Here is a 21,956-nt window from a genome sequence, read left to right on the forward strand (position 1 = left end):
GCAGGAGATCGCGGTCTCCTTTCAATCCGCTGTGGAGGACCTCCGGATCCCGTGACATATCTTCAACAGGAAATTGGCTGCTCTGAGTCAGTCACCCTCTTTACTGAGGTTTATGTCACCTTCAGAAGCAAACACCATCTTATATGCTTTGTCTCCATAATGATCTGTTGAATTCTAAAGCCACTTAATCTGCCAGCACCTTGCCTTCCACCTGCACGTCATCCCAATTAACCTCAGGTGAAAACAAGTAATCGAGCTGCCACCGTGTGCGGGTGATCAGCTCCACCTCATCTGCCGTCAGTTTGCAGTTCCTAATGCTTACAGCCCCGAAAATGGATGCGAATCCATCTGCATCAGTGTTCCTCGACTGACGGCGACTTTTCCCTCCCAGGGGACATCTGGGAATGTCTGGAGACAAATTTGGTTGTCACATCTGGGAGGAGGGTGCTACTGGCATCCCAGTGACTAGAGACCAGGGATGCAGCTCCACATCCTAAAATGCACAGGACAGCCCCTCGCAAAGAATTATCGGGCCCTGAATGTTAATAGCGCTGGTGTTGGAAAACTCTGCCTTAAGTCCTTCACCTCTTGGCGTTCCCTGGGGAACTTTTGTGGGTCTGAAGAGAAGCACATGACCTGAGACAACACAATCAGACAAACGAAAGACACGTGCTTCTCTCTCCCACTGGACAGAAATCAAAAAAGCAAGTGGCTCAGATTGGCGCTGGCAGCCATCTCGAGACCCCCTAAAGAGATTGTATCAGTTTCCTTTGGCTGTTGTAACAAATCACCACCAATTTGGTGGCTTAGAACCACATAAATTTATTCTCTCACAGTTCCACAGGCCAGAAGTCCAACATCAAGATGTCGGAGGGCCGTGCAACCTGCGGAGGCCCTAGGGGGAGTCTGCTCCTCGCCTTCTGCAGTTTCAGGGGCTCAGCCATCCCTCGGTTTGAGGCCGCATCATTCCCACTCTGCTCTCCGTCTTCACCTGACTCCTCTGCTCTCTCTGTGTCTCCTCTCTGTCTCTTATAAGGACATTTATGGTTGGATTCAGGGCCCACCCAGATAATCTAGGATGACCTCATCTCGAGATCCTTACACCTGCAAAGAAGCTTTTTCTAAATTAGCTCACATTCACAGCTACCGGGGGGCAGAGTCGCAGCCTTGGGATGAAGTGGACCCTGGTAATGGTCAGTCAGGCGGAAGGAATCTTGACAATGTCACCGAACCCAAAGCCTGCCCTACGTCCGGACTCCTACGTCCATGAAATAGTGTTCCTTCTTGCTCGTGCCTGGGGTGAATATCAGCCCAGCTTACACCTTTCGAGTATTTCCCGTCACCGGCAGCCCACAGCATCCTGACAGAACGCCTGGGCCCCTGGGAGCAGGATGAATGATTTGACACGGTTCCTTTTCGTGAAGAGCCCATCCCCTAAGGCACCATCCTTTACGTTGATTCCTCTGTCTGCTTGTTACTTTGCCACAATCTCCTCTCTGGGCTTCTGTGGGTTTGGGGGTTTTTTTAATTGGTTTTTATCATCTTTCATCTCTCTGAAGGGTGTGGGAGTTTGTGAGCCACCTCAAAGCCCTCAGGGAGGCAGGTAGGGTTGCACTGATTTGCAAGTCAGCGTCTGTGGTCCCTGGGCTTTCTCCGTTTTGGAAAGGAAGCAGATGTCAACCACGAGGGTTTGCAGCTAGAATTAGCCCCGAGCCACATTGCACGAGTCTTCAGAACAGGCAAGTCACCGCGTGGCCAGCCCTCGTGGGATGGGCTTCTCTCCTTTCGTTTAGACCCATGACGACCCCAGAAAGAGTGGGCTCCAGAATCTGACTTTGAATTCCAACTCCCCTTCTTGCCGAGACACTCCGAGGCTTCTTAAAGCAGATAGTGGAGAGTTAGTGATGACACCTGCTCGTTTCAGTTGATTCACTCGCAAGTGACACTGGTGACACTGATTCCGCTCAATTTCAGCAGAAAGGGAGTGATGGAAGCATGTAGGGAAGCTCCCAGAGTCAGGAGAACAGCTAAGAAACGAAGTTTTGAAAAGGACAGTGTGTAGGGCAGAACAGTGGCCCCCCAGCGATGTCCACATCCTCATCCCTTGAACCGTTATTTTACGTGGCAAAAGGGGATTGAGGTGGCAGATGGAATCGAAGTTGCAAATCTGCTAACTTAAAGGAAGATGATCCTGGATTATCTGGTGACTGAATGGAATCGCAAGGGTCCTTACAAACAGGAGAGAACTAGAGAGATGGCAGCATGAGGAGGGCTTGGTCCGCCATTGCTGCTTGAAGGAAGGGGCCACAAGCCAAAAGATGCCGGCACCTCTAGAAGCTGGAAAAAGCACAGGAACGGATCCTTCCCTGGAGCCTCCGGAGGGAGCACAGCCCTATGACACCTTGACTTTAGCCCAAAGACCCATTTCAGACCTCCAGAACTCTAAGAGAATAAATGTGCATTGTCTAAGCCACGCAGTTTGTGGTCATTTGTCACAGCAGCTGTAGGAAGCTAACACAGATAGGAACAGGCAAACACCCAGGGTGCAGGGGCCAGGAGCCCAGAGACATCTTTGGCCGCCATTTTGTTACCAACATGTTTAGTCTTAGTGTCAGTCTCATCGAGATCTAAAGTCAAGGAGAAGGTCTGACTGGTCTTGCTGAGTCACACTCACATGCCCACTCATCAGACATGGGGGGACAAGGAACCTTGATTGAGAGATGCAGCAAAACTGTAGCTAAGAGGGGAGCAGAAAGAGTCTATGCAGAAGCTTCTAGGTTGGTGAACTCGGGGAGAGTGGCGCACCCAGAGAAGGCGTGGAGGCTCCTCACCCCTCCCCACATACCTTGCTCTATGCACTTCTTCCATCTGGATGTTGCTGAGTTAGCTGACATCACCAGTAACGGGGCAAATAAGACATCTCGTGCCTCCTGATTAACGCACCATGAAGGACAGAGCATCACTTCCGTGACATTCTTACCAAAAATGCAGAACCCGATCTTAATCATGAAGAAATAACAGACAGACCCAAACTGAAGGACATTCTGTAAAATACCTGGCCAGTACTCTTCAGAAGGGTCCAAGTCATGAAAGATAGACTGTTCAGTTTAAAGCAGACTAAGGACATGCAGCAACAAATGCAAGCTTGATCCTGGATTGGCTCTTGAGTCAGGAAAAAAAGTTTTTCTTTTGCTATAAAGAACATTACTGTTGATGAAATTTGAACATCTGGAGATTGGATATTAGATACTGGTTTTATCATTATTATCTTCTTGACATCGATCATCGTATTGTGTTCAAGTAAGAGAAGACCACCATCTCCCCCAGGTGAATCCTATACAGATATTTCGAGAAACAGAGGTTTTGAGGTTGTCCCCAGACTACCCATCTGGTAGGAGTTTGTCAAGCTTGTGTTCCCATGATCCCATGGTAATACATACGTGAGGGATCAGAATCGGCCACCCCAAAATGTGTCTCTTAGGTATGAGGATTATTTTGGGCTGGTTACTTTTAAAAACTGCAGACACAGGAGAAGCTCTGCAAAACAGAAGTCACCCTCTGTAAGAGACGTTTACATTTGTGAGGGAAATCTCCATCTGCAAAGGTGTCTCCCTGTCTGTACCAGGAAGAAGGGGGGATGACCTTATCTCTAGAAACTCTTATCAGTGCAGAAGGCAAGGACTTAAACCTGCACAATAACCTCACTCGTGTTTACTGTGCTTTTCTGGTGATCTCCCATAACCAACTCCCCCACCCCCAACACCCTCCTTTGTCTTTAGCTGAAGGTGGGATTTGAGATGAGAGGCTCCACCATTTTGATGAGTTGCTCAGTTTTCCTGAGTGTCTCCCATGTATACAAGCTATAAAGCTTTATTTGATTTTCTCCAGTTATTCTGTCTCATGTCAATTTAATTCATAGCCCGGCCAGGAGGACCCAGAGGGTAGAGGAATTGTCTTCCTCCCCTACACGTACATACATACATACATATATGTCTACGTATCTCCCAGTGGTGGAGGGGCTCTCAGGGTGGCCCCACCATGATTCCCACCTCCTGGTATTCACACTCGTCCATAGTCCCCTCCTTTTGGGGATGGCTAGATCAGCAACGTGCTTCCAACCAACAGAATACAACTCCACAATTATCTCAAATATTACATTTCTTTAATTTCAAAATATTTTTATCTTCATCACTGAGTTTTTGGTGCCCCCCCTCAATTCCATGCCCGAGCTGAGTACCAGCCCTGTTTCTAACACAGAAGATGCCCAGACTTCAGCACCTGTTGCCAGGTGAAAGGGGGGAAGGGAACCCTTCACCTCTAAAAAGTCTGGACTTCTGACTTGTTTCTTGCCCTGGTAATATTTAAACTGACGACTTGGTTTCCTAAAAGGAAGAAATACATGAGTTGGTTCTGTTCAGCTCACTGGCACTTCCTCACGCACACGCACAGAGGAAGAAAATAAAACCTGTGACTCAGCCAGCAGTTTTACTATTACTATTAAAGAGCAAGTTTGAGAGTCCACGGTTTAAATTACCACAAGAGTTGGAGGGAAGGGCGTGATCCCAGCATCCTGGGTCCTCAGCAGCAGCAGCTGGTGTGTTTTTCACTCCATGCTTGACTTGGACTCAAGCATGACTTGGAGATAACAAGGCCAGATCTGTGCCAGCTGGTTCTCCGGGGTCTCCCCAGCACCTCGCCAGTCTGGCACACAGAAGACCCACAGTAAACATCCACTGGCATGGAATGCGCAGCTGCCGTTCACCAAGCCAGGGAATAACACGTTCACTGCCATCCTATGAGGTAGTCAAGTCACGCTGCACATTTTCCAGTTGGAGAAATCAAGGCTGAGAGAGGAGACTGGAGGTGTACAAGATCCCACAGGGAGCCGTGAACTCCATGGCATCTGTCAGGCAACTTGCCTACTGGCCATACAGTCCCCCACCACGGCCACCATTGGCTTTCCTGACATGGCCCACAGCAGAGGGGGCTGACTCCTCCCTCGGCAGCACCCAGTTTAGATTCCCAAGGGAACGATCTGCTGGCCGGGCTCACCTGTTGGCAGCAGGGCACACTGCACCTGCCAGTCCCTGGGCAGGTGCCCAACTGCTGTCCAATCCACTGTGGCCAGAAAAGGGAGAGAAAGAGACAGAAAGAGGGGGCCAATACTGCCACCTAGAGGGTGCTGCAGGTGTGACAGCCAGTGTTTCTTGGACTTGAGGCTCATGCGTTGCCAATACTGTGCCCAGGAGGATGGTGTGAGCATGGCAGTCAGCATTTCTTGGCCAATACCGCCACCTAGAGGATGGTGTGGGCATGACAGTCAGCATTTCTTGGCCAATACCGCCACCCAGAGGGGGACGTGGGCATGACAGCCAGATTCTTTGATCTTGAGGCTCATACAGTGCCAATACTGCCACCTAGAGGGTGATGTGGGCATGGCAGCCAGCAAATCCTTGGCCAATACCACCCCGGAGAGGGTGATGTGGGCATGGCAGCCAGCTTTGGTTGGTCTTGCTGTTCCATCCTGATGACTCCCTCTCCCTGGGGGCTTTCAAGCCTGATCCCAGAGGTTATTTAGGGAGGGGCTGTCCCTTCACAGAGGACCCATGGGACATCTCCAAGCCCACCAGGTGAGCACTTTCAGCCCAAAGCCTCCGGGCTACCTCCTCATCCTCAGCCTCAGGGGCTGGAGCCTTCTCTTTGAGTCCATCAAAGTACTTTCCAGAAACGCCCTCCAATTCTTCCGCAACGGCCAGGTAGGTGCTGGGCTGGGCCGCCAGCTGGGGGCTCTTCACCAGCAGCCAGAAGATGGGCCCTGCAAACAGCCCACAGAGGATTCAGTCTACACACATTCAGAGAGGACACAAAAAGGCCTACTCCACCCCAGGGGTCTCAGGGTCCACTGAGGCCAGAAGTGAGCCTGGAGTCCCACAGAGCCCACACCCAGGCCTGTGCCCCTGTGGTTCCCTCCACCAAGAGGTCCCTTCCCTGGTAGTGCCCAGTTGAACCCTTCCAGATGCAGGGACCACCCTCCCCCCCAAAAAAAGCTCCCTCCTCCAGGAAGCCTCTTGGCTTTTCCTAGGCAAATGGAAGCTCTCCCTCCTCTGTCAGCCCCAAGTCCTCACCCTAGCCCATCTTTCTTTAAAATAACTTTTATTTATTAAATGTCTGTGGCACCAGCCTCAGCTTAAGATCCTTGATACCCAGCACCCACCCACTAAATGTTTTTTATGGTTACAAATACTAGTTATAAAGTTCTAATTATTTATTCAGCCTAAATCTGCACCAGGCACTGTGCTGTCCCTTTTAAGGACATCTAATCCTCCCAAAGAATGTGCTGCAAGATACTGTTCTGGCCCTCACTTTGCATATGAGGAAACTGAGGCTCAAAGAGGTGAAGTCACTCCCCTGGGTGGCACAGTTAGTTCTGGGTGAAGCCGGAGTTCCCCTGAACACAGCTGGACTCCAGGAGTCAGCTCCATGGGAGCTCCCCTGAGACATGGTTTTCTCATCAGTCAAATGGGCTCTGGCCTGTTTCCTGGGGGCATTCTGAGGCTGCAGGCCAGATCAACAATGACACAGAAAAGTGACTTGTTCTCAGTACCAAGGAAGATACAGGGGAGGGGGCAGAAGGAAAGCCCCTGAGACAGTCTCTGGGTGTGATGTTAATTTTATGTGTCAACTTGACTAGGCTAAGGGATTTCCAGAAAGCTGGTAAAACCTTATGCCTGGGTGTGTGTGTGAGGGTGTGACCAGAAGAGATTAGCATTTGAATAGATAGACTGAGTAAAGAAAATTTGCCCTCCCCACTGTGGGTGGGCATCGTGCAATCAGTTGAGGGCCAGAACAGAACAAAAAGGTGGAGGAAGGGCGAATTCACTCTCTCTCCACTTGAGCTGGGATGTCCACCTCCTCCAGCCCTCAGACACTGGAGCCCCTGGCCTTCGACTCAGACCTGGAACTTACACCATGGGCTCCCTGGGTCTCAGGCCTTGAGGTTTGGACAGGAACTACACCACTAATATGCCTGGGCCTCCACCTTGTAGATGGCGGATCAGGGGACTTCTCAGCCCCCATAAATGTGTGAGCCAATCCCTCCTAATCTAAATATCTATATCTGTATCTATAGATACCTATGGCTAGATCTAGATATAAATGTATCCTATTCGTTCTGTTTCTTTGGAGAACCCTGACTAACACACTGAGGAAGGGTCCTGGGCCCCAAACTGGGAGGCCAGGGGTTCAGCTAAGGGACCCCAGGCTGGGAGACTTACCGAGCATGAAACTGGAGAAGGCAGAGCTGTGCAGGCCTGTGTGTCTGCCCAGCTCCGTCCTGGCTACACCGGGATGCAGAGCGTTGACGGTCACCCCCGTACCTGAGAGAGAAGGGAAGATGGGGGTGGAGGGGCAGGCGCCAGGTTCATTCCTTACCCAGAAGGCTGATGCTGCCCACCCTAAGCTCTGGGGCTCCCCCGTACCGTGCTATTTCCTACCCCTGAATCCACATCACCCTCTTGCTCTGAAACCTCCATGTCAAGTGGTTTCATCTTGCAGGGCAGCTCCGTCACATGGCTGCCCAGAGTAGAGCCTCTCAAACCAGAGTGTGTAGGAAAAGCCCCTGGAGGGCTTGAGAAACCCAGGCCACTGGGCTCCCCCCAGCAAGTCTGAAGCAGTGGGTTGGGTGGGGTCTGAGATGCTGCAGTTATGACAAGCTCCTACGTGTGCTGACACTGCTGGTCCACAGACCCTCTTTGAGAAGCAAGGGTGAAGGCTAGACTTTTCAACTTTGCCTCTATGGACCCTGAGGTCAGACTATTCTTTATCTTGTGCTTTATAGGATGTTGAGCAGCATCCCTGGCTTCTGCCCACTAGATGCCAGTAGCAACACCCACCCTGTCCCCACTCCCCAAAGTGACAGCCAAAAATGCCTGCAGGTATCGCCAAATGTCCACTAGCCTACAGCACCAAAGGCTCAGATGCCTGTCCAGGATAAGCAGAGAAGAATGTCATGATTGATTAGTGATGTCTGCTAATGCCATAATTGATTAGTGATGTCTGCCTCAGGCACCAGCAGGAAGCATGGTGGTATGTGTGTCATACATTTGCCTACTCCGTCCTGGAGCCAATGTTTGACCTCCCATCGGCCCAGGGTCACATCAGGACTGTTCCAGGTTCAGACATAAAGGAATAGGGGGGCCAGCGAGGCTCACCAAACACACACACCTTGCAGCCGCCGACTCAGCTCCTTGGTGAAGAGGACGATGGCCAGCTTACTCTGGCAGTAGGCTGCTTTGGTGTCATACTTCCTCTTCTCCCAGTTCAAGTCATCAAAGTCTATGTGCCCAGCAACATGGGCCAAGGATGAGAGGTTGATGATCCGCGAGGGGGCCGAGGCTTTCAGCTTGTCCAGCAGTAAGTTAGTCAAAAGAAAGTGACCTGGGTGAAGGATGACAAAAAAATAACTTTTACTGAACTCTTACCACATGCATAGGACCATACTGAGAACATTAGCTTATTTCACCCTCCCAATAACCCATGGTTCTCAACCGGAAGCAACTTTGCCCCCCAAGGGAACATTTGGTGATATCTGGAGACAATTTGGTCATCACAGCTGCAGAGAGAAGAGGGAAAGCGACTGCCATCTGGTGGGTGGAGGCCAGGAATGCTGTTCAACATCCTACCATGCACAGGACAGTCCCCACAACAAAGAATGATGGACCCCAAATGACAAGCACTGCTACAACCCTATGAGGTCAGCAGGGGAAGAGACTGCCTTCTGTCCCCCAAAACCCTTTCTCCATTGCTCCTTCAGTAATAGAATTTTTGGCTGTGCACAGAGTGCCCAGTGAAAGACTACATTTCCCAGACTCCCTTGCAGCTACATCAGGTCATGTGACTGAGTCCCACCAACAGGATGTGAATGAGAGTAATGTGTGCTATGGGTTGAATTGTGTCCCCCCCTTGACCCCTCAAAAAATATGCTGAAGTCCTACCCTCCAGGACCTCAGAATGTGACCTTATTTGGAGACAGCATCTTTACAGAGGTGACCAAGTTTAATGAAGTGATTAGAGAGGACCCTAATCCAATATGACAGGTGCCCACCCAACGCCCATTTCCCCCTCGCCCTTCCTGACAGAACTCCAGTTGCTTCAGGGTGACAACAGATAGACTGACAGAGGGAATGAGTCTGAGGGACAGACTGACAAAGGGACAACAGGCCAAGAGACTGATGGAGGATCTGAAGGGCTGACTGGGCATCTAGTGATGAAGGGGCAGCTCCCTGACCCACCAGGTGACCCCACGAGTGGCTGCCCAGCCACCCTGGGAAGTGGAGGAGGCTTCCCTCGCGGAGCCTGTGTCTGGCCCCCCACAGACCCCACTCACCCCCCAGGCCAACACCAACGCCACACAGCCCTCAGCCGCAGCCTCACCCAGGTAGTTGACCCCAAACTGCATCTCGAAGCCGTCCTCAGTGGTCCAGTGGGGGCAGCGCATCACGGCCGCGTTGTTCACCAGGACGTGCACCTGCTCTTCCTCTGGAAGACAGGGGTGAGGGCAAACGCATCAGCTCCATGCCTGCCATCAGGGCACAGAGCCCCCTGCACTGGGCTGAAGAGTGTCCCCTAAACATCTGTGTCCCCCCGGAACAGGTGAATGTGACCTCTTTTTGGAAAGGGAGTCTTTGCAGAAGTAATCAAGTTAAGATGAGGCCACAGGGTGGGCCCTAATCCAACGTGGCCAGTGTCCTTATAAGAAGGGGAAACGTGGACACAGACATGCACACAGGAGAAGGTCGTGCGAGGACAGAGGCAGAGAGTGGAGAGATGCAGCTACCGGCCAGGGAACGCCAAGGATGGACGGCCACCGCCAGAAGCTGGAGGAGGCTGGAAGGTTCTACCCAGAGTCTCGGAGAGAATGTAGCCCTGCCAGCACCTTGATCTTGGACTTCTGGCCTCCAGAACTGAGAGAACATATTTTCGTTGTTTTAAGCCACGCAGTTTGCAGTGCTTTGTTACGACAGCCACAGGAGACGAATACACCTCCACCTTAGCCTGTGACATCTTTTCTAAGAAGAGAAAGAAGCCATGTCTGCTGCAAGGAGCCTCTGGGCCTCAAACTGGGGGGTCCCTGGGGGGGCTGGGGTTCTGCAGGCAGACAGTCCTGCGTCTGACTCCCAACCCAACTTCACTTGCACGAGGAACTGTCCACATCAGAACCTCAGTTTCCTCATGTGTAAAATGGGATGAGTAACAGCGCCTGCCTCCCTGGGTCAGTTTGCTGGGGCTGCTGTGACAACGACCACAGGCTGGACGGCTTCAACAGACATGTCTCGTCTCATGTTCTCTGGGGTCTGGGGGCTGGAAGTCCGAGATCAAGGTGTCACTGGGTTGCTTCCTTCTGGGGCCATGAGGGAGACTGTCCCAGACCTCTCACCTTGGCTCGTAGATGGGGTCTTCTCCCCGTGTCTCTTCACCTTGTCTTCCCTCTGAACCTGTCTGCCTCTGTGTCCAAATGTCCCCTTTCTATAAGGACAATGGTCATGTTGGATGAGGGCCCACTCTAATCACCTCATTTTAACTTGATTACTTCCTTGAAGACCCTACCTCCAAATAAGGGCCCATTCTGAGGTACTGGAGAGGTTAGGACCCCAACATATCTTTAAGAGGGGGAAACAACAGAAGCCATCAACACGCCCAAAGTGGTTTTCAGGATCAATGGAGATAACAAATTAGTTTATTTGCGGTCAGGGGTGTAACAGCCGTCAGGAACACAAGCTCTGGAGCCTGAGAGATGGGGGTTCAAACCCCAGACTCTACCCCTGGCCAGCTGTATGGCCCTGCCAAGTCACACGACATCTCTGTGACTCAGTTTCCCCCTCTGTAAAAAAGGATCATAATGGAACCTGCTGGGTAGAATGGTGTAATTATTATTCATTAAGCAAGTATTTTCTAAGCACCTCTTATTGGGCACTGGAGATACAGGGTGGACAGGACAGTCAGGGACACTGGGGAGTAGCTGAGAGTCCAGCATATACCAACTACACACATAGGGGAATTCTCCGTGAGAAGAGCCGTGATGGAAGCAAATGGGGGACCATGATAGAGGATATTGTGGTGCTGCGAGGAAGCCCAGGGTCCTCTCTCAGGGATGACATAGAAGCTGAGACCAGAAGGATGAGATGGGCCAGCCATGTGAGGATCCAGGAAAGTACAGTCCTGGTGGGGGCACAGCACATGCAAAGGGCCTGCGGCTGGAACAAGGCTCCATGCACAGTGCTGAGCACCCAGAAAGCCTGAACTGACTTTTTTGTTTTGTTTTGTTTATCTGGGAATGCCTTTATCTTGCCTCATTGTTTTTAATTGTGGTAAAATATACCTAACATAAAATTCAGCATCTTAAGCACTTTTAAGTTCACTCACGTTTTCATTCCTGGCTGTTGATCTCAGGGAAACATGGGGAAGCCAGTATTTGGCTTGCCAAAAACGTCAGACTTGACTTCATTTCAGCCTCAAAACAACCCCATAAGGTAGAAGGAATTATTATCCCATGTCCCAGAAGAGGAACGTGTGGCTCAGAGAGATGTCGCCTGCCCAGGTGTGCCCAGCTCGGGTCCTTGCTGCCCCCACGGCCCTCTGGGGAGCTGAGTGCTCTGGGCACTGGTCTCCATAGCTGGAAACGGGGATGAGAGGGGCTCATGGGCAGGATCAACTGGGACCCTATCCATGAAGCATACGGTGCTGTCCCAGGTACACAGAAGGCACTTAATAAATGTTTATCCACTCATCCCCCTTAGACCTAGGGGCTGGCATTACTCCCTCAGTGCTCTATGTGATCTCCACCACAGCACCTCTGACACCCACTCGGTGATGGGAATGGCTCCATCTTGATCCCCTTGGACTCAGGGTGGGTGGTCAATATGAATGTATGGATGGATGGATGGATGGATAAATGGATGGATGGATGGATAGATGGATAAATGGATGGATGGATGGATGAATGAAATGGGTGGACGGATGGATGGATGGATGGATAGATGGATGGATGGATGGATGGATGGATGGATGGGTGGATGGGTGGATGGATGAATGAAATGGATGGACGGATGGATGGATTGATGGACAGATGGATGGATGGATGAATGGATGGATGGAAGGATGGATGGACGGACGGATGGATGAACAAATGGATGGATGAAATGGATGGACGGATGGATGGATGGATCAATGAGTGGATGGACGGATGAATGAATAGATGGATGGATGGATGAATGAATGGCTGGATGGATGAATGGATGGATGGACAGATGGATGAATGGATGGAGGGATGAATGAGCACCTGCACCTGCCTCCCCTACCACTCTGTGAGCACCTCTAAAACAGCTTTGACTCATCTCCACGTCCCCAGCTCCCAATCGGGAGGTCTCAGAGACCCCACCAATTTCCCTTTACTGACCTATTAACTGAATACTCGAGTATTTACAGAGTGGGGCATGTCAACGCTAGACAAGAAAGTCTGCCAAGCCCATTCTAGTGTCAGTCCAGAGGACATGAAGCAGAGAGGGTCAGCAAGGATGTTCCCTACAGCCTTTATTTTTTTTTTTATTTAATTATTTCCTACAGCCTGATTTATCAGGGAAAATTGGCAATAACCTAAATGCCTAACAGCAGGAGATTTGACAAACAATAGGCCACTTACACCCCAGCATTCACAGCGGCCTTTAAAAATGTGTTCTCAAGTCTATTTAAGGATGTAAGAGAACAGAAAAGTATACAGGTGTGGTCCTAGTTTTGTAAAAAAATATATAACTACACACACACACACGCACACAAGTGTGGTAGGAAAAAGGCTGGAAGGAAATCTGTCAAAAGCTTAACAGTGATTCCACCTTTCACAAAGTATCCATACATCACATCATCACATTGTACACTTTAAACATACTATAATTCTATTTGTTAAATTTTAATAAAGCTAGAGAAAATAATACGCACATACATTATATATAGTATATTTGTATATATAGTCTACGTATAGTATACCTATGACTGTACAGATCATACACAGTAATTAAGCGAAGACAGCACTATGGGAGAAATCGAGACTTTGAGCCTAGTTCTGCAGATCCAGATCTGTAATCGTGTGTTTGACCTGGAGCTGATCTCTGTAGATATTTCGCTATCAGGATCCACCTGAATTCTCTTTCTTGGGTCATCTTACTCAACCATTACACAGGCTGCGTCCTTCCCCTGCGTCTCCCTGGTGCTTAGCACAGAGTCTCAGGACACATAGGTATCACAGTTGGGTGAATTATCAAAATAACAAAAATAAACAGATATGGGCCCAGCTCGGTGGCCGAGTGGTTAAGTTCATGCACTCCACTTCGGCAGCCCAGCGTTCGCCATTTCAGATCCTGGGAGTGGACCTACACACTGCTTATGAAGCCATGCTGTGATGGCATCCCACATAGGACAACAAGAAGGACTTACAACTAGGATATACAGTGATGTACTGGGGCTTTGGGGAGAAAGAAAAAAAAGAGGAAGATTGGCAACAGATGTTAGCTCAGGGCCAATCTTCTTCACACACACACAAAAAAATGATATATTCAAAGCCAATCTTCCTACATATTATTAATTTGTATTGTTAAAATAAAGAATAGTAGCTATCTTTTCAAGATGAAGGCTTCATGACATAGGAAAAAAAGGCTAACAGTGATTCCCTTGGGGTTGGTGTGGCAACAAAGGTGTTCAGCTCTTTCTCCTTTACATTGTTCAGTAGTTTATAGATTTTCCAAAATGAACATGTATGTCTTTGCATCAGGGTAAAAAAAAGACCCGCAATAAATGTTTATTTATTCACTCTTCCTAGCAGCGGCTGCTCTGTCTCCGGGCTGGCTTTCCCGTTTTCATTTAACACCGAGTTGGGTGGAGAGAAGAAGCTGTGGCAGAGATCTGCAAAGAGCCTCCTGCATGTGAGAAGAAACATGTAGAAGGATGATCACAGCAGCACTGCTTGTAGCAGCGAAAGGCTGGAGGTCAGCGAACTGCCATTCAGAAAGGCCTGGCGGGGCCGCGCGTGGAACACCATGTGGCCACAGGAGAGGAATGAGGAAGCCCCGCCTGCAACGGCTCCACGAGAGACCAGGGGAGACAAGCACCGGGCAACACAGCAGGCTCCGGTGTGTATAAAACAGCCCAGGGGAGGTGTAGACGCCCACGTGCTTTATAAATGCATAAACCGTCTCCAAACGGACATACAAGAGGTGGCACAGGGACACATCTGAGGAAGGCACCCAGACAGCGAGGGGTGCGCGTTTTGCTGTATCCTCGTTTGTACTTTCTGAATGCTTAATCCTGTAAATGTCATTCTCCCCGAAAAATAAATACATGAACAGTTCTGAGAACACCCAGTGGGAAACAAAAAGAGGGAGTCATTAGCCAGGGTGACAGAAGCGCAGAAGAACGCCAGCCTGATACCTGGATTTGCAAAAAGACAGCCCGCAAAGCAAGCGGGAGCTCCGGGCACTCTGCGCCGTGACTCTGGGTCCCCCACTAGTGCACGTCTTGTCACGGCGTGTCCCCACAGGACTGGGCGAGCCCTGGAAGCAGAGCCTGAGTCTGAGTCATCTCTGTGTCCCCAGTATCACCCCAGAGAGAGCAGGAACCCGGGGAAATGGGATGAATCAGGGTCCCACCCCTCTCCTCCACCTTCCTGCACATCTAACCCCATCTGCCTCTGCTTCCTGTAGGATCCAAGCAAATGCAGGGGGAATTAGCTTTCCCACGGAGCAGGAGCCAGCACTGTTTCTGTAAATGACCAGATCGAGACCGTCTGTCTCTACCCAACTCTGCCGTCGTGGGACTAATGCAGCCACAGACAGCCCATAAACCAACGGGCGCGACTGTGTGTGAGCCAATGAAACTTTATTTATCCAAACTGCAATTTGCCTTCCATTTAATGTTCATGTGTCGCAAAATATTATTCTTTTGCTTTTTCTCAGCCATTTAAAAATGTAAAATATGTAAATGTGAAAAACTATAAAAAGGTAAAATCTTCACCCCGGGCTGTACAAGAACAGGGGGTGACCAGACCGGCCCGGGGGCCACAGTCTGCCAACACCCCACTCGAGGACCTGCCTGGTTTAATTTGCTCCTCAAAGCCTGGCCACCCAAGACCTCCCCGAACAACGCCGGCATCCTCCCTCCTACCTGCAAGGATCTTCGTGGCGAACTCTCGGACGGACCTGAGGGAGGCCAGGTCCAGGTGCCTCGCATTGACACGGTGATTAAGGGTCTCCCCGCGAATTTCCTTTGCTGCCGCCTCACACTTCTCCATGTCTCGACAGGCCAGAATGACATTGCCTCCTGGAAGCCAAGGACAGAAAATAAAATTAAGAAAAGAAAATTCAAGTATGTACACCCAAGACAAATGAAAATAAAAAAGCCGCACAAAGGTGTGTACACACATGTACACAGCAGCACTACTCATGCCAGCCAATAGGCGGAAACGACCCAAGTGACCATCAACAGATGAAGGAACAAAGAAAACATGGTCAATCCATACCATGGAATATTACTCAGCCGTGAAAAGGAATGAAGCCCTGATACACACTACATCACAGATGAACCTCAAAGACATGCTGAGTGAAAGAAGCCAGACATAAAAGGACACATAGTGTATGATTCCATTCATACAAAATGTCCAGAAAAGACAAATCCATATTAGGTAGATTAGTGATTTCCCAGGAAGGGTGGGGATGAGGAATTAGGGGGTGATGGCTAAGGGGAGTGACGTTTTGTTTCGGGGGTGATGAAAATGTTCTGAAATGGACAGTGGTGATAGTTGTCCAACTCTGTGAATATACTAAAAATCACTGAATTGTACACTTTAAATGGGTGAACTGTGTAATGTGTGAATTAAATCTCAATACAGCTGTAGAAAAAAAAATTTTTTTTAATTAGAAAAATGACAACAGGAATCAAGGGGCAACGATGTTGACCGTGTGGATCTCTGAGGCTTATCCCACCCACAGCTGGACCCTGCTGCCTCTGACACACCCCACTGCCCCCTCACAGAGTCCAGAACAGAACTCATGGGACCCCATGAATCTGTTCGTCCTTCTGGTGGCAGCCGGGCCCTCAGGACAGCAATGGGCGTGTCTGTCCAATTTCCCTTCTCACCTCTTCCTGGGAGGAGCACGTGTCCCTCCCTTGGAGAAACTCCATGTGGTCGGGGGTGGGGGATGCCCATCACAACCCCCACCGTCTGACCTCAGGAGTGGACAGGCAGCGCAGGCCTGGTCCATCAAGGACCCACTCCCCTGGCAACCCCAACTCAACAAGCCCAAAGAAAGTTTCCCATCGCCCCTCAGCCTCACCCCTGCCCGGTGCAGCCTTCCCACCCCAGCCAATGGCAGCTCTGGTCTTCCCGGTGTGCAAACCAAAGACCGTGACTCCTCCCATTCTGGTGCCTGACCCCACAGGAAACCCCACTGATTCCAACAGTGAAAGAGACCTGCCTGTGCTGAGGAGAGCATTCTCCGTGGACCTCCCCCATAACCCCAGTCCAACCATGCAAAAACGGCTTACAAACCCAACTGAAGGGCATTCTACAAGATGCCCTGACCAGTAAGCCCAGAAGAACCTGCAGCCAGGTCTTGACCCCTGACCTCTGACCCAGGTCCCGACCCAGCCATTAGGACTGCATCCAACTGGAGTAGGAAAGAGCGAGGCCAAGGCAAAGAGAAAAACCAAAACCAAAACTGCTGAGCGTCCACGGCCTCCTCTGATGCCCCGAACCCTCCCTTGCCTCTTGCAGGAACATGAGCCTTCTTGGCTTAAGCTGGTGTGAGTTTGGTTTCTGCCACTTGCAACCAGATGACCCAGAGGAGCTTAACATCCCCCAGGAAACCAAACCCTCCCCGGCCAGACCTCGCGCCCCCCAGCCTCGGGCAGAGAAGGCGGGTGCCCACCAGGACGTCACCTCTCTTGGCCAGCTCCAAGGCGGTCTGCTTCCCGATGCCCGTGTTGGCGCCCGTCACAATGACGGTCTTCCCATGAATGGTGGCCTTGCTGGGACAGGCCCCGCCAGCGACATAGTCCCTGGAGGTGAGGAACGGCATAGTCAGTTCTGTCCGTCTGTGCACCCTCGCCCCACGTGCCCCTGATTGTTATGATCTCAGGCAAATGACCCCTCTGAGGTTGTGTTCCTGCAACCAAACGGCAGAAACAACATCTCCTAACTCCACAGGGCCATTGTCGGGTTACAGGTAAAGGACTGAGCGTGGCTTCACAAGGGGGAGCCTCCACGACGTGACAGTTATTATTTTACAGAGATCCATTGTGTTAGTTTCCTGCGGCTGCTGGAACAAACTGCCACCAGCTCGGTGGGTTAAAACCATACAGATGTAACATCCTACAGTTCTGCAGGTCAGAGTCCCAAATGGGTCTTCCCGAGCTAAAACCAAGGTGTCTGCAGGCCTGTGTTCCTTCTGGGGGCTCCAGGGGACAAGCCACCCCTGAGCCTTTTCCAGCTTCCAGGGGCCGCCCGCATCCCTTGGCTCACGGTCCCATCCTCCATCTTCAAAGTCAGCAACGTAGCATCTTCAAGTCTCTGGCTCTGATCCCTCTGCCTCCCTCTTATAAGGACCTTGTTGACATTGGGCCCACCTGGATAACCCAGGATAGTCTCCCTCTCTCAAGGTCCTTAACTCAGTGACATGTGCAAAGTCAGCCTCGTACGGTAAGGATCATATTCACAGGTTCTGAGCATTAGCACGTGCACATTCTTGGGCGGCCATTTTTCTGCCACTAAACCCATATTCCACAGAGACTACCCGCTGGAAACAACCGAATGTCACCCAAAGGGGACTGCCCAAATAAACAATGCCATCTCCGCACACGAGAAGGGCGTACAGAGAGAAGTACAGCACCGTAGCTGCCAGCCACCCGAGGCTAATTTTTAATTTAAATTAAAAATAAACAGCCACACTTTTTTCACCCAGGGCATTCAGTTATCTTTCATTTTTCCCATGCTGACACTTTATTTTTGTTTTAGCTTTTTCAGAACTGAAAGACAACAGTAGGAATAAAATAAAACAGCAGTTGATGAATTTTATTATAAGGAAGAGTTATTTCTATCTTTGACAGTTTTCAAAAAAAGGTAGTTAAACTCAGCCATAAAAAAAAGACAAAATCATGCCATTTGCGACGACATGGATGGATCTTGAGGGTATTATGCTAAGTGAAATAAGCCAAAGAAAAACAAATACCATGTGATTTCACTCATATGTGGAAGATAAACACGTGAATAAGGAGAACAGATTGGTGGTCACCGGGGGGGTGGGGAGGGTGAAAGGGGTAAAGGGGCGCATATGTATGGTGACGGATGGAAACCATACTTGTGGTGGTGAACACGATGCAGTCCATCCAGAAGTTGAAATATAATGATGTACACCTGAATATTCACAATGTTATAAACTAATGTGACCTCAATAAATTTTTTTTAAAAAGTAGTTAATATTTACAAAGCAGGAGTTTAATGAATTATAAATAACAAGGAGCCAGCCAACTAAACAGAAAAGACTGAATCAGATCAGAAGGAGCAAGTTCGAAAGGAAGACTCATCACAGAGCAGGTAAATAAAACCAGAGGTAACTATTCAAAGAGATTTACAGTCTATCCTTCATCCCCTTAAAAAAAAAAACTATTTGAACATTCCAATTACTTTCTGGCCTATCTCCCAGCCAATCAATCTCTTCCCTTGTGTAACTGTAATAAAACTACACATTGCTAATCTTTTTTTCTTAATAGAGGTAATAACACTTAACATGAGTACACTACCCTCTCAACAAGTTTTTAAGTGTACAATACAATACAACACGGTTAACTGTAGGCACAATATAGTCATACTTTAAGCGCTCAACAGCCACATGTGACGCTCTCATGGGCAGCACAAAAACAAAACACTTCCATCATCACAGAGCGTTCTGCTGAACAGCGCTGCTATAGAATATTTGGTAGCCTGTTTTTTTGCTTTTTTAAGTGAATTAGCCTAGGAAAGACAAGAAAGAACTACGTATAGATCCCATGCAATACGATTTTTTCGTTTACTGAACTGGACAATTCTATTTGTTTCTCTAATTTCGCATAAGGAGAGCGTGGACGGCCTACGTTTCCCTTGCACTGGGCCAGCACATGACATATGGGAACTGCTCAAGAGACATTTGCGGAAGGAATGAATTAAACAATGAAAAGTCCGGAAGTAACTAGATCAAAATGTTTACAAGAGCCGGGTCCGCCCCTTCCTCCGGGTGACCTTGGGCCGTGACCTGCCCTCCCGGGCCTCGGTTTGCCCCGCATTCTCTGGGAGCACCGCCGGTGGGTGAGCTGGAGGACTCCCGGGTGGGCGAGGAGCTGTTGATCTCCACCCCACCTCCCCTCCCTCGCCGCTGCAGACCGGCCCGCCATCACCGCGCCCGCGGGACCGGCACATACTCACCTGAGCAGCACGGCGCCACCCGCCACCGTGCCTAGCACGGACAGCGGCAGGAGGTAGCGGTTCATGCCGGGCCGGAGCGCGGGTCCAGCGCGGAGCCGCCCGCAGACCCGCAGACCCGCCGCCCCAAGTCGCTCCAAGGAGCGCGCAGCCCGGGACCCACGTGGGGAAGGGCAAGCCCGGCTGGGACTGGTGACTTCCGGAAAGGGGCGGGGCGGGGTGGGGCATGGGGGCGGGGATTACAGGGCGGGACCTATAGGAATGGGCCCTGAGCGCTGCTAGAGCTGGGAATGGTAGTTTCAGGCGGCAGGGGCGTGGCTGTGGTCTAGGGGCGGGGATTGGGGCGGGGCCTACGCGCCGTCCGAATGACGTCACACTCGCGCTGCTATAAAGGGCAGTGCAGTTCCGAAATGACATAAAGTTTCGAATCTTGGTGCTACCGATTCCGTACTACGATTGTGTGTATATTTTTCAAGCATATCAGCCTGGTTCCTCATCTGAAAATATATGTTCTTCATAGACTTTATGGGAGAATTTGAGAATTTTGATGTGCAGAAACCAGGACCTACTAGCCTGGGAGTTCCCAAACTCCTGGGTTCCCGAGGGAGGAGGGGCCCACACTATTCCAATATGACCTCATCTTAACTAGTTACATCTGCAACAACCCCATTTCTGAATAAGGTGACGTTTGAGGTACCACAGGCCAGGACATCAACATATGAGTTTGTGGGGAAAAGGGAGAGAGACAATTCGACCCATCCCATTCATAATATCCAAAAGATGGAAATTACCCAAATGTCCATCAACAGCTGAATGGATAAGTAAATTATAATAAATTCATACAATGGATTATTCCTTAATAAAAAGGAATGAACTACCGATAGTTGGGACGACATAGGTGAACCAAAAAAGCAGTATTCTGAGGGAAAGAAGCCATATACAAAAGACCGCATGCCGTATGATTCCAGTTATATGACATTCTAGGAAAGGCAAAAAGATCGTGAAAGGATGAAGGTCGGTTGTCGCCAGGGCAGGGTGGGGGTAAGTGATTACTACAAAGGGAATTTTGGGGAGGTTTTGGAAATAGTCTCTGTCTGACTCATACTGCTGGTTATATACATGACCACATACAACTGTCAAATCTCATCAGTGCGTTCTCTTAAAAACAGTGAATTTCATTGCATGTAAATTATACTGCCGTAAAGCTGACTAAAAAGGAAAAATACTGAAAAGATTTTTATCATTTTGTTTTGGAAATCATTTGACCACAAGGAACTCATTTGCATTATGACTGGATCGGGTTTGTCAGCAATCAGCAGAAACACTGGAGGATTCTTATGAAGTGAGAAATATCTGACTGATAAATTGCTTCCAAATGTCGCAAGAGGTTTTTGAATCTTGGCTTTGACAATAAAGTTGATGTAATGTTTTGTTTTGTAGACGTAGAATGAAATGTGTTCACTTTGGTTATGCTGCTTTTCCAGTTTGGAGCTAGTGATTTTTTTTTTTCTTAGAGAGGTGTTTCTTGTATCTGAGGTGCCCTGAAAACTGTGAGCTCTGTGTGCCCTCCCAGACACAGGGAACACAGCAGCCCTGGGTTCAGGATCTGTGATTGGAGACTCAGCCTGGGAGTAAGAGAAGACTTCCCAGAGGAAGGGAAACCTAAATAGGGTTTTGGAGGATGTGTAGGAGTCCTTCAAGTGGACTGAGTGGAGAGGGACATCTAGACAGGTGTAAAAGCATATGCAAAGACTAGGAGTCATGAGGCAAGTTGCTTGGGGAGTGATAAATATTTGAGATAGTAAGAGGTTGGCTTGAAAGGGGAGGCAGCCGGCAAGAGATGTGGCTGAAGAGAAAGTAATTTTAAAACAAGCAATTATACTAGCTACTATCTGTTGAGTCCCTAGTATGTGCCAAGTGTTTGATCCACACAACAAAGTAAAGAATAGATTTGCTGTTGGGAATGTAACAAGGTGGTTTGATCTGGCAAGAGGCCTCTCGCCTTTCGGAGATTGCAGAAATTCAGGGCCCCTGGGCCATGGAGGGATGGCAAGGACTGGGAAAGGGGAAGGTGCCATGGAGGCTACAGTAAAAAACCCCTGACATGGGTGGGGCAAGCCTGGTGGCACAGCGGTTAAGTTCACATGCTCCGATTCAGCAGCCCGGGGTTTGCCGATTTGGATCCCAGGTGTGGACCTATGTACTGCATGGCAAGCCATACTGTGGCAGGCGTCCCACATATAAAGTAGAGGAAGATGGGCACGGATGTTAGCTCAGGGCCAGTCTTCCTCAGCAAAAAGAGAAAGATTGGTGGTGCATGTTAGCTCAGGGCTAATCTTCCAAAAAAAAAAAAAAACCTGACATGGATACAGACAGATCTTATTTCAAATTCCTGCTCCACCTCTTCTTAGATGTGTACCTTGAGCAGTGATTTCCCCTCTCTCAACTTCTGGCTCCGCTC

General features: G+C 49.6%; 1 protein-coding gene across 3 annotated transcripts; it reads right to left on the reverse strand.

Moving 5' to 3' along the window:
- Window positions 1–4,140: 4,140 nt before the first annotated feature.
- Window positions 4,141–19,700, reverse strand: RDH13 (retinol dehydrogenase 13). 3 transcript variants are annotated; one of them, XM_001494922.5, is made up of 7 exons: window positions 19,499–19,700; window positions 16,982–17,100; window positions 15,208–15,363; window positions 9,433–9,537; window positions 8,224–8,436; window positions 7,275–7,376; window positions 4,141–5,815 (listed from the first exon to the last, which is right to left on the reverse strand). In XM_001494922.5, the coding sequence occupies exons 1-7, from the start codon at window positions 19,561–19,563 to the stop codon at window positions 5,571–5,573; spliced, it is 1,005 nt and encodes a 334-aa protein (XP_001494972.1). In that variant the 5' UTR covers window positions 19,564–19,700; the 3' UTR covers window positions 4,141–5,570. The 3 variants fall into 3 exon arrangements, with proteins under 3 accessions (XP_001494972.1, XP_070079520.1, XP_005596591.1); XM_070223419.1 differs by having other exon boundaries at window positions 16,971–17,100; window positions 19,499–19,686; XM_005596534.4 differs by lacking the exon at window positions 16,982–17,100 and having other exon boundaries at window positions 19,499–19,686.
- Between the last annotated feature and the right edge of the window lie 2,256 nt (window positions 19,701–21,956).

This window comes from Equus caballus, chromosome 10, assembly GCF_041296265.1.
Source record: "Equus caballus isolate H_3958 breed thoroughbred chromosome 10, TB-T2T, whole genome shotgun sequence".
In the NCBI taxonomy this organism is placed as follows: domain Eukaryota; kingdom Metazoa; phylum Chordata; class Mammalia; order Perissodactyla; family Equidae; genus Equus; species Equus caballus.

Bases quoted from the DNA above. Each gene is read 5' to 3' on its own strand.
- RDH13 (XM_001494922.5), bottom strand. From the start codon at position 19,563: ATGAACCGCTACCTCCTGCCGCTGTCCGTGCTAGGCACGGTGGCGGGT. The intron at 17,101-19,498 runs GTGAGTATGTGC...CCTCACCTCCAG, and splicing joins GGTGGCGCCGTGCTGCTCAG to GGACTATGTCGCTGGCGGGG. The intron at 9,538-15,207 runs GTAGGAGGGAGG...CCTGTCTTCCAG, and splicing joins CGCCACGAAGATCCTTGCAG to AGGAAGAGCAGGTGCACGTC.